General features: G+C 42.3%; 1 protein-coding gene across 1 annotated transcript in view; it reads left to right on the top strand.

Moving 5' to 3' along the window:
• Positions 1–12,829, top strand: part of DUSP19 (dual specificity phosphatase 19) — a 36,026-nt gene extending 23,197 nt beyond the window's left edge. Inside the window, exon 4 of the mRNA XM_073633730.1 lies at positions 12,143–12,829. Within this exon, the coding sequence (XP_073489831.1) occupies positions 12,143–12,364 (222 nt within the window). The 3' untranslated portion in view covers positions 12,365–12,829. The remainder of the gene's footprint in view (positions 1–12,142) is intronic.
• The last annotated feature ends 580 nt before the right edge of the window (positions 12,830–13,409 follow it).

Genomic DNA, 13,409 nt, shown 5'->3' with positions numbered 1-13,409 from the left:
AGCTCCGCTGGGGACTCCTGATGTGAGGGGGGGCTCCGCCGGGGACTCCTGATGTGAGGGGGGGCTCCGCCGGGGACTCCTGATGTGAGGGGGGGGCTCCACCGGGGACTCCTGATGTGAGGGGGGGCTCCGCCGGGGACACCTGATGTGAGGGGGAGCTCCGCCGGGGACTCCTGATGTGAGGGGGGGCTCCGCCGGGGACTCCTGATGTGAGGGGGGGCTCCGCCGGGGACTCCTGATGTGAGGGGGGGCTCCGCCGGGGACTCCTGATGTGAGGGGGGGCTCCGCCGGGGACTCCTGGTGTGAGGGGGGGCTCCGCTGGGGACATCTGATGCAAGGACGGACTCTGCTCGGACATCTGAAGCAAGGACGGACGGCTGGTGGCAGGCGACGTGGCTGGTGACACGCTCAGGGATCCCACTGATTCTGCATTATGGTGAGTTGAATGATTTTAATTTATATTACAATATAATAATAGAAATAATGCGCTTCAATCATCCTGACACCATAACAACCATGGTGCCAGGATGATTGAAGTGCTAACACCAGGTGTTTGGAGTATCTTTATCTGCTGATTGTTAAACTTTCTAGAATACACATATTTTTATTGTGTAGGATCTGGGGCTGCTGTCCCGTCATTTCCCTCTCTCTCCCCCTCTCTCCCCCTCTCCATCCCTCATTCATTTCAGACTCTAACCACACCCTATAGAGCCACACCCATTTAAGCCACGCCCACAATTTTGTGTAAACCACGCCCATTTTTCGCCTTCGCGCGCCGCACTTGTCTATTTTTGCTAGGCCACGCCTGCTGACGAATGCCCCGCCCCCTAATTATTGGACAGCTCCGCCTACAGCCACAAAAGTGTCCCACATTTTTATTTTTACAATGTTGGCAACTATGCAATTGCCCAGTCATGCAACGCTGTACCCAAATGACATTTTTATAATTTTCTTCCCACAAATTAAGCTTTCTTTTGGTCACCACTGGGTTTTACATTTTTTTGCTAAAAAAATGAAAAAAGACCAAAAATTTTGAGGAAAAAAAAAAAAGTTTTTCTAGTTTCTGTCAGTAAATTTTATAAATAAGTAATTTTTCTCCTTCACTGATGTGTGCTAATGAGGTGGCACTGATAGGCTGCACTGAAGGGCACTGATTAGGTGATACTGATGAGGAGGCACTAATATGTTGCACTATTGAACGCTGATAGGTGGCACTTATGGGCAATGATAGGGGGCATGGATAGGTCGCACTGATAGGCAGCACTGAGGGGCACTGAAAGGCAGCACTGACTGGCATCACTGACGGGCATTGATTGGTGTCACTGATGGGCACTCCTGGGGCTATATTGATGATCAGTGCCCTGATTACCTGGGTACAGTCTCCCCTGTGAGGAGATGCGGCTGATCGGCTCTCCTCGCCTCACGTTCTGTCAGTGTGAGGCGAGGAGAGGCGAAAAACGGCACTTCCAGGTTTACATGTGATCGGCTGTGATTGGACACTGACGATCACATGGTTAAAGAGCCGTGTCATCGGCTCTTTACCAAGATCATGGTCACGCTATGTCCTAGGGACACAGCGCGTTTGCCGCGCTGCAGACGCGCAAGAGCGGTGGCATTGGGGCGACGTCATATGACATTGCCCCAGAATGAGAGGGGACCCCGCCAACCACCGTTTTACTATACGGCGTGCAGGAGGTAGTTAAAGCTGCATTAAGCCCAAAAGCAAACAATTATTATAAGGAAGCTTACCAGTTCTTAGATGTGATGGTTGCATTAGTTTCCTTTTTTAGACTTTCTTTCTTTTATTTTTCATCTGGTGATCCAGCCAGCAAGTTTGTTGTGATTCACAAGCTCAAGCTCTCCAGCAGAATGGATAAGTTTACATGGATGAGACAAACCACTTAAAGTATACCGTATATACTCGAGTATAAGTCGAACCGAATATAAGCCGAGGCATCTAATTTTACCACAAAAAACTGGGAAAACTTCTTGACTCGAGTATAAGCCTAGGGTGAGAAATACGCAGCTACTGTAAGTGGTAAAGAGGGTCAACAATGCCCATTTGCAGCCTCACTGTGCCCACTTGCAGCCATAGGTCCCCCGAATTTCAAACTCGGTAGTTAAGAGTTCCTAGATGCCCCTTAGCTGCAGCCAAAATTTGGGGTCTCTGAACCCAAAGGGTCCCAAAATGACATTGCTGCAGATGATGGACACAGTTGTTTTTTTTTTTGTTTGTTTTTTTTTTTTTAATATTTTGGGCCAGTTTTCCTTTGATAATAAAAAAAAAATCAGGAGATATCCATCACCATTTACCACCAAATGAAATCCAAATTTGTCCTGAAATACATGCAGTATAATTCACCTGGATACACAAAGTAGTTGTGATTATATGTACGGTTTTACTGACACATACCAAAGTTGCAAAATTGTGCTTGGGCATTAAGATTTGTTTTACTCTTAGGCGCGAAGGGGTTAAAGGGGGCGGGGTGGAGGCAGACAAGTGGAACTTACCCTTTTGGGGGAAGTTCTGCTTTAAAATGATCAGCTTTAATTTATTCATACAAAACCTTTATCCCAAAAGGAAAAAAAATGTGTGCTGTAACTAATTATAAAGTGTGGGCTGGAGTTTGGCTTCAATATGTTAGTGTAATTAAATATGCTAATACATTTAACACTCTCCTCCTCACCTACACTGACAATGCTGCTGTGCCTCCTGTACTCATTCCTCCAGAGCTGTGGACAGTAATACAGAAGGTGTATTACTGGCCAGATCACCTGGTGAAAACAGAGGGAAAAAAGCCAAAGAAAACAAAACGGATGCAGCCACCAAATCTAATAATTGGGCATTCAGTGAATCACACACAGCTCCCCTTTTTTTCTTTTTACTCCAAACTTGATTTAAAGTGTACAAAAGTAACACAACATTCATGTCACTGCCCTGATGTACTGTGACATGCAATTTTGTACAGCTTGCTTCAATAAAATGCAGCATGTCTGCATTTTATTGCAGCTCGATGCAGCGTGGTTCTGGGCTGCATTGCAATGTGAATAGGACACACAGAAAACAGATGTTTTCTGTGTGTCCTAGCAGTGACCAGTGTTTTTCAGTGCAGTAAAACACTGGTTACCATGTAAACAGCTATAACAAATTACAATTAATTTCATAGCCTAGTAGGGGCAAAGTACACCCCACCACATTCTAAAGATTTGTAAACCCTGGAGCAGAGTTGGAATAAAGCTAAACTCTGGACACACAAACTTTTTTTAAATATATACCTAATTTGCCTCAAAGGTTATAAATCCACTTTATGTGCACCAAATGTTTTTACAAATGCAGATATTGCCTTGTAAAAGTAGACATACCATCATAACTGTGCTGTAGGGATGGGCCAAACGGACCCCTGTTCGGTTCGCACCAGAACTTTCGAACACCGTGAAAGTTCGGACCTGAATAACGAACCCCATTAAAGTCAATGGGACCCAAACATCAACAGTCCCCATTTTGAAGGCTTATATGCAAGTAATTGGGCATACAATGGTTATAGGGATCCGGGACCTGCCTGGGGGACACGTATCAATAATAAAAAAAGTTTGTGAAAACCGTCATTTTTAAATGAGCAGTGATTTTTTTTTTTTTCAAAGTAAAAGCATATAAATGAAAAATTCCTTCCAATATAGTGCCTGTGGGGTCCCCTTAGTCTACCTGTAAAGTGGCAGATCTGTACCATGTCTAGAATCTGCTGCAGCAATAATTGCATTTATAAAGCCAAAAAATGAAATTTTCCCTGCAAGCTGCCTTTATTTTGCTAAGCAACAGCTGGGGAGCCAGTGTGTATGGTGAGGCCACAATGTAGTGCACTGGGAACAAGATTAGAGATTTTTTTGGATACATCCTGGTGTCACTTGGACTTTGGATAGAAGTAACGGGTGCGTAAAAATTGGTCTTTGGATGTCGGTGGCGCCTTCCCACCGTCACCATATAAAGGTAATCTTGATGAAAGCAAGAATTGGCCTTGCTGTAAAAAATTGCATCATCATTACCACTGGAGACAACTTGGCAATACGCTGCTGCTGGGGGAACTTGAATGCCAATTTGTCTACCAGTGTTCTCCCCTCTCTCTAGGCTCATGTTCCTGTCATCCTCAACCTCAGAACCAACATCTGAATCCAGTAATGGCTGGGCATCATCAAGGAGCAAGTGGCTGACGTTTTGGTCAAATAACTCAGCTGACTCCTCCATGGCTGATGTTGGGGCTGTGGCAGGAATAGATGTGGACAAGGAGGCAGGTTTATCCACTCTGACAACTGAAGGGGACTGCACACTTGTTTCTGCTTGCTTGACAGAGGATGAGGAGGATGAGGAAGATATGTAAGCCAGTCCATCACCTCCTCTGCATGCTGTGGCTGGATAGCACGGGCAAACTCACTAAACAGAGGAATTAATGCCCTGCCTAAGGACTGACCACCACGTCCACCTTTGCCTGTGGACATATCTGTTGCTGGCTCCCTTACAGTGCCAAGGGAATGTCTGCCTCTCCTTTTTGTCCTCCCAGACATTATTGGGAGAGAGGGGGCGGTGCTTATAAGCAAATGTAAAGAAGAAGTGGAAATCTGTACGTTGATGCACTTTAATCAATGTAAAGTGGTGTTTGGTGCACTTTAATTTGAGTACTCACACTACACAGACACACTCCAGGCAAACACTATAATATACTGCAATATAATGCGCCAAATGTACAGTGACGCACAGAACTATATAGCATTAAACTTGCAGTAACGCACACAAAACTGAATGGTGTTTAACTGGCAGTAACGCACACAAAAGTATGTGGCTTTAAACTGGCAGTAACACACACAGAACTATATGGTGTTAAACTGGCAGTAACGCACACAGAAGTAAATGGCGTTAAACTGGCAGTAACACAATCAAATAGACGGTGTTCAACCGTCACTACACTGATGCTATCTGAACTGTCCCTACTCTAGCTATACACTAATGTCAAGATTACTGACACAGTCTCACTACACTACACTGAAACTACCTGAGCTGTCCCTACTCTACACTAATGTATGTATGAGTGACACGGTCTTGCTACACTACAGTGAAACTATCTGAGCTGTCCCTACTCTAGCTGCACACTATGCAAAGCTGAATGATGGTCCTCCTCACTACACTTACACTATCCTTAGACTGACACAAAACTAATATTCTACACTGACAATTGAAGCAAAATAGCACAGTTTAGCACACTAACTAACTAATAGCACTGAACAGAGCCCTGTTCTTTCTCTCTCCATGCCGAAATCATACTGAAAATGGCTGCCATTGAAAGAATACTTTTATACTGTGGGGCAGGAATGAGCCATGATTGGATGACAGTGTCCAATCATGACTCTGACAGTGCTCTGTGCCCTGATTGGCTGAAACTTTCACTGCTTCAGCCAATCAGGGCTTGCAATGCACTGTTCAGTGCCACAATGCATTGTGGTCTGTTCGGGGGGGGGGGGGGGGGGGGCTGGGGCGAACAAACGGTCGAACATCCTGCTTGTTTGGCTATTCGCCGAACAAAAAGTTTGGCCCGAACTTATGCTCGGGCCGAACTGTTCGCCTTTGTGATGCACAAAGCCTGTGCAGAGAGCAGGGCCATGGAGTGGACTTATTAGGTCTACACCCATTACAGGCTACTTGCAGAACGACATAAGACCAATCACCCTACATATGGAGAGAGAGCAGCAATGACCGGTCTTTATTACAGGAAATGCCTGCACAGTGATAGAGTACAGGAGATATTTCATACTTGATTGCTGCACAGATATGGAAAAATACACAAAGCATACCCGGATTCATGTAAGAATATACGTGGCTCTTTCTGGTACTGTATTTAGATAATATTTGTTTAGCCCAGACTTCTTCAACGGGTTTGTTTGCCTTTATTAAAAAAAAAAAAACTGCAGTCCACAAACACAATTCCACAATTCTAAATTTATTCGATTTTCAAAATATGCATCCATGCTCTTCCCATACCTGTAGGCCATTTGTGCACGGAGTGACGCCTGCTCCAAAAGCTTTTTGATCCTTTTCACAGCTCCGTATTGTCCTTTTCCCTAGGAAGGACCAGCTGTTAGGACGAGTGCCCCCTAGTGGTACAAGAGCAAGCAGAGTAGGAGGTTTACCCCCACACCTTATTTATTCAGTTGATATTGATAAGGATTGCAGTAGGAAATGCCTACCCATTTTCTAATTCAATCTTATTTTATTCATATATAGAACAAGAAAGACAAAATAGTCAACATTACAAACATTGGTAAGGCACACCAACAATAATTATCAATTACATCGGAACAAATGCATATCCAGGTTGCATAAAAATGAAATGAAAACAGGTTTATAAGGCACATCAGGAGACCACCTGTGATAGCAACACGTGAAAACATTACAGGTTAAAGCAACAATCACCATAATTTCAGAGAAGGGAATCATAGGTGTTCCATACGTAATGCATCAGTAAAGGTTATATTGAAAACCTGTCCTGAAAAAAATTATGTCGTAGGGGTCACACACTGAATTGGTAACAATGGGTAAGTCGAAGTCATAGTGCAGTCGCTCAATGGATTCCTAAGGGTGTATATAGGCATAGAGGAAAAGGAATAGAGGTAGAAAAAAGGGGGCAGAAAGATTAGGGACAAGAAGCACTCCATCCTAGTCATGAGGTGATGTCTTCTAGGCCACTTTCAGCCCAGGAGATAAACTCTGAGGAGTATCGGAACATGGACCATGACGTCCATGTGAGAGAAAACTGTTTGTCTTTGCCACATTCTTCCACCAACAGACGTTCAAGGTCCCTAATTCAGTCCACTTCAGTAGCCCAGTCCCCCAGGGAAGGCATGGCTGTCGAGCTCCAGTGACGGAGAATCATTACTCTGGCCGCTGCCAGAAAGTGTCGCATTACATCTTTTTGCCTTCCCATTTTCAATGCCTGTGCTGACATGGCCCACCCCATCCAACACCAACTTCCTACAGGTGCATCCTCCCTTATAAAGCGACAGGCAGGTGAACATCTTTGACCAGTTGAGCTGTTCCCCTGGTTTACTGCAGGAGAATGAAGGTTGTATCTGGGCCCCCTGGACATTCCCCTAAGTCTTAGGATCCTGCATAAACTGTAGAAACATTATCCAAGCTCAACTGGTCTGTTACCACATAGAATGCTAAGGCTGGTGCTTATGACTGAAGTGTGTGCTCCCAAGGCATCAATCCATAGAAGAAATCAGCCAGCAACCCTATAGGTTCCAATTTCCAAATTGTTTATTAGGCAACATTAATAGCTATTTTCTGCCACTTTTAATGTAGCCTAATAAAGAATTTGGACCTTGGAACAAACCGAGTTGCCTGCTAATTTCTTCTATGGATAGGCTCCTGCATAGGTTGCCTTGTGGGTGATCTTCCTCCACCCTGAAGTAGTTCTTTATTCTCCATACATGTGTTTGGTATTGTTTTTGTAATACACAACATTTTAGGGTGTAGGTTTCCCACAAATATTATAGTTATACTTTTGTTGCTGGTAGCCTTTGCATAGCTCTCTATGTTACACACTGTGCATAGCCAATACTATATTACCCTTTGCTGTAACCCCGAAAAGACCTTATTAATCATCTCATTACTAGCAAGGGTTGTGGGCAGAGTGCCCAACTTTATATGGGATTAACTTCTCACTAGATCCAATGTGGATTATTTATCATAGATTAACATCTTGGAAGATTCAATTGCACTGCTCTTTGTTAGGTGTAGTATCCTCTTCCCATGTGAAGTATAATTTACAGGCCACCTGAGTCCTGCTTTGCATAATGACCTCTCTCGGGTTACATAGACCTGTTAATAGTTCCAAGTTTTCCGTTTTGTATACATGTATGGACATAATGAAAAGCATTGAGTAATTGTATCACTCAGTACAGCTATATAAAATACCTGGCTTGTTGATTCCTCATTCATGGAAGCTTGATGTTGTTAAGCATACAAACCATTCATATTTGATTGAATAGTTATCTCATTACAGCACAAAATAAACTAATGTAATAGATGGCAAGTCTATTTTCTTTAATGGGTCACTGCTAACAAACTCTTTTGCTTATCTACTGTATACATTTTTTTTATCCACAGCAATGTGCAACTTCAATGTCATTAATATAGTATTTTTTTATTAACATTTATTTTAAGGTATAGATAATATACCGCTCTAGGTGGCAATCTCGCTACTGACCTCCTCTGGATGTAGAAAGGGTGCTGGCTCTGCATGCAATGATCATGTAGTGAAGAATTCAAGATAGCCGCACTCCAATGTAATCACCTTTTTTAGTATAAAAGTTCAGCACAGGAAGCATAAGGGACAGCTGTAGCTAACGCGTTTCACACCCTAACTGGTGTTTACTCATAGCTCATGACTAAGCACCAGTGACCCTTTTGACTGTTACAATATTTAAACAGATTTTTGGAGTAGTTCTCTACTGTATGTCAAGGAATAATTAAAAGAGACATATGCAGTACACTTCTACAAGGCCTGCACATTTCCTCATGTCTGTAACCCTTTCACTGCCACTAACATAAGGCTTACGTTAGTGGCAATGGCAGTTTTTACACACACTCCGGACTGCTGCCAGCTGTCGACTTCCTGGTGATTTCCTATAAAGCTGCCCAATCTCTCATTGGCACTGGAAGATAACCCCCCCATCAATCCTGGGCTCTACTGTAAAACTGTGGGTCCAGGGCCAGCATATGTTGTTGGATAGAGCAAAGGGAGACCAGCTAACATCCATTTCCATGTCACAGTTCTGTGCTCGAATTTGGCTTAATCATGTGTCCCCAGTATTGATTGTGCTGTCATCAACAGTTCCCGGTCACACTGTATGGTTAGGGGCAGGTAGGAAGGTAAATCAGTGAAAGTGTGGTGCTGCACTAATCCTTTTGAAAACATATGTGAGTATGTGAAAATTCTAAGTAAAATAACAATGTAAGTGTATCAAAATCTATGTAGTGACTCTATGATACTAACGTGTTAATTATAAAGCATAAGATACGTAGTAAAACAACATGTGATCAATACCATGTGCAAAATAATCATAAATAGAGAAGATAACAGTACCTGACTAAGGAATATATATATATATATATATATATATATATATATATATATATATATATATATATATTGTGCAGCCAGGCACACAGCAAACAAGCATAAACTAAAGGTGACTGGTGCTCATGAACAAAATAAGAGGGACGACTTGACTGGAACAATGTGATATTAGGCAAAGTCCACAAATCAACGTGCATGAAAAGTGATCCACTTAGGACTAATTATAGAGTCCACAAATAAACGTGCATAAAAAGTGATCCACTTGGGGCTGATTAAAGTGACTGAAATCAATGGTGATATTTTCTTTCCTCATGCAACACAGCACGCAGTGGTGGGCAGTGGCCCCTTACCTGCAGGTAATGGGGTAATCGCATTAACCAATTTTAGGCATGGCGGCCCCTAAATGGCAGAATCACAGCATCAACCAGTAGTGGGGGCGACAATATTTAGGTCCTATCCTGGCTTGTCTCCTCTGGGGACATACGTCTCTCCAAGTAGTGTACCGGGGTCACCAAGATGAAGATCCCACAATGGTGTGATATAGTTTGGCAAAAAGCTGGGTTTGATTAAAGCAAATAAAAGTACTCACATTAAAAACAGTAGTGCTGAGTGGAGATCCGACGAGCGGTGAGCTCGTATCACTAATCCACATAGAGTGCCTGTCCCGTCCCTACGCCTGATGTCACGACCCACGTGACTTCATCAGGGGCCAGGTAGGAAGGGTTTCTGATTATGTGACCAGTGTGACAGCCAGCCACATTAATCACATGATCTGGAAGCTCTGGCATTAAAGGAATTGTAAAGTCTCATTTTTTTCTATTAAAATAACAAACATGTTATACTTCTGTGCAGTGGTTTTACACAGGGCAGCCCAGATCCTCCTCTTCTCGGGTCCCTGGCTGGAGCTTCTGGCCCCTCCCTCCTGTTGAGTGCCCCCACAGCAAGCAGCTTTCTATGGGGGCACCCGAGCTGAAGCTCTGTGTATCCATTTAGACATGGATCTGCCGGCCCTGCCCCCTCTTTCTCCTGATTGGCTAACTGAGTTTGACAGCAGCGGGAGCCAATGGCACGGCTGCTGTGTCTAAGCCAATCAGGAGAGGGAGTCCCAGATGGCTGAGGCACTGGTGGACATCGCCATTACGTCAGCAGCTCTTCTCCCTCCTTCTTTCCCTGCCGCCGGGCCAGTAGGAGAGAAGAGCGGGGCTTCTCGCATGCGCAGTAGGGACCCGGCATGAAGCCGTAATGCTTCAGGTTCCGTTACCGGCAGCGGCAGCACTTGACAGCTGATGGAAACAAAAAAAAAGTACAGTTGTTAGGTGAGGGCAGGATAGGCTTCTCTGAAGAGAAGTTTTCAGGGATTGCCTAAAAGTTGCATTAAAACCCTACAGGTTTGCCAAATGCTGATTTCACACGTTCAAAAAAGCTTCATCATTGTACACAGGGTGTGTGTAGCACATCCAGTCTTTCTGCTCTGCTTCTGGGACCCCACCAGTATACCCTAATCGTCTGTGATTAATCAAAGCCTGCATTATAGTATACTCAGAAAAGAAGTTGCTCCAGACCACATTTTGTTACATTTGTATCTTTCTGTTCATTCATCTGCCAAACAAAGGGATGAACTACTTGGTAGATCTGCAGATGACGTCAGTTAAAGCAACCTAACAACACATTTTTTTTGTAATAAAATGTTTCTATTTTAACCCCCTATTAACCTTTAGTTTACTCTAATCAGCCCTAATTAACTCCTTAGTCTCCTATCTTCAACTATTTTTTTTCCTAATTTATTCTCTCTCTCTCTCTCTCTCTCTCTCCCCTAGTGATTAGGAACAGCGATCTCTCTGTGCTCCCTGTCAGTACACTCCCCCCACAGTTAGAAACACCTCCATAGGGAACACTTAACCCTTTGATCGCCCCCTAGTGTTAACCCCTTCCCTGCCAGTGTCATTTATACAGTAATTAGTGCATTTTTATAGCCCTGATCGCTGTGTAAAATTTCACTGGTCCCAAGAAAGTGTCAAAAGTGTCCAATCTGTCCGCTGCAATGTCCCGCTAAAAATTGCTGATCACTGCCATTACTAGTAAAAAAATATAATAATAAAAATGCCATAAATCTATCCCCTATTTTGTAGACGCTATAACTTTTGCGCAAACCAATCAATATATGCTAATTTAAATTTTTTTTTACAAAAAATGTGTAGAAGAATAAATTTTGGCCTAAACTGATGAAGACATTTTTTTTTTTTTTTTACTTTTTTTGGATATTTATTATAGTAAAAAATATAGTTTTTTTTTTTTTCAAAATTGTCACTCTTATTTTGTTTATAGCACAAAAAATAAAAACAGCAGAGGTGATCAAATACCACCAAAAGAAAGCTCTTTTTGTGGGAAAAAATTACATCTATTTTGTTATGGTACAGCGTTGCACGACCACGCAATTCTCAGTTAAAGTGACACAGTGCCGTATCGCAAAAAATGGCCTGGTCATTAAGGGGGTAAATCCGGGGCTGAAGTTGTTAACATATATTTATACCATATAATAAAAAACACTTTAGTTCATTTGTAAATAACTTTGCAACGCTTTGTACCAGAATCATAATTTTAAAGTGATTTTAAACAGGACAAATTACAGAATAAAATAGACACATTTTATTGCAATAACACTATTTTGTTTTTAAACTAACACTGCTAAAAAAAAAAAAAAGTGTGTTTTGTTTAGGTTTGTTGCATTTTATTGTCTAAGGATTGGGTGAAAAAATCATTGTTGCAAGACAATATCGTGAAAAGAAAGCCATATATGTCCTTAAAAAACAATATATGTACAGTATTACCTTGTAATATTTAGTAATGACAAAGTTATTGCCGAATAAACAGGTCTATAGCAGAAATTTAAAAATTGCTCCAGTCCATAGGGGGTAAACAGGTGTGACAGATGAAGTGGTTAAGGAGTTTTTGGTATGTTAAAGGAAACATTTGTACATGCAATGTTAAATAACTCTTTACTTTTATTTTGGCAGGATGGAGTGGTGCTTGTCCACTGTAATGCAGGCGTGTCTCGCGCTCCAGCAATAATTATTGGTTATTTGATGTATCATGATAAACTGAATTTTGCCAGAGCCTTTTCAATTGTGAAAAATGCCAGGCCCGCAGCTTGCCCCAATCCTGGATTTATGGAACAGCTCCACAAGTATCAAGACAGTATAAGAAGACAGACAGATATTCATGAAAAGACAGACTGACAAAACTGTGTTTTTCGTCTCCTACTTGTTATCCGTTGTTGTACTTCTTATAGAAAGAGTTGAATTCCAGGTGTCAATTAAAATGCAGTGTTTTATTTATCTGAACATACATACTCCAAAAAGGCATGCATACTTTATGTAACTTGCAGCAGTCAGTACCATGTTATATTTAAAGTGATTCTAAACACACACTGTTTAATTTACATTGTCCTTTCTATTTCTGTATGTGGATGATGGCACTGTCATTATTTTATTAAGAAAAACCCATCCAAGTACCATTTTCCTATAATGGATATACAGCTGTCACATGACCCAGCTCTTTTCCAGCCTGTCTGCAGGGAAACATAAGCAGGAGGAGCCTCTAGTCCTCTGCTGCTGGTCACATATTCAAAATAAAAAACAGCCTTTGGAATACAGAGTAAAAATGAATATCAATAAACTGTTTTAAATTATCATACAAATATATATTTGAAGTCAAATCTTTATTATTTTCTGGCAATAACATGGTGTGGGTGAACTCTGTAGTCACATGGGCTGCTCAGATGTGATAGGGAGGAAATGCTCAGAATAGAAACACACTGAAAACTGAGCATGTGCAGAGTTGCCAACATTGCTCTGCAAAATCCCTAGCTGAATTGGGGGCATGGACAGAAAAAGGAGATAAACAACAGCAGGCTCAACCAGGTTTTTTGCAGAATACAGAGAACAAACTTCATAGTGACTGAGTGAGTATGTACAGCAAGTAATACACCATTTATTGATAGTTTTTTATGATGTGGGTGTAGTGACACTTGAATTTCCCTGACTATTATTGTGCAAAAGTAATGTAATGCATTCACTGGATTATAATTAAAAAAAAAAACTTTTATTAGTACCTTCTCCCAGCCCCCCCCCCCCCCCCCACTTACCCAAGTCTCCTCTCGATCCAGCACTGTCCTGTCTGCAGTAGCTCTTCTCCCCTATTCCTGCAGTCATAGGAGGCTCTGATGGAAGCAGGAGCCATTAGCTCCTGGTGCTGTCAATCAAATCCCGTGGGGAGTGAGAA

This window comes from Aquarana catesbeiana, linkage group LG06 (assembly GCF_042186555.1).
Source record: "Aquarana catesbeiana isolate 2022-GZ linkage group LG06, ASM4218655v1, whole genome shotgun sequence".
NCBI lineage: Eukaryota > Metazoa > Chordata > Amphibia > Anura > Ranidae > Aquarana > Aquarana catesbeiana.
The sequence above is the reverse complement of the archived record's forward strand: the minus strand, read 5'-3'. Positions and strand labels throughout refer to the sequence as shown.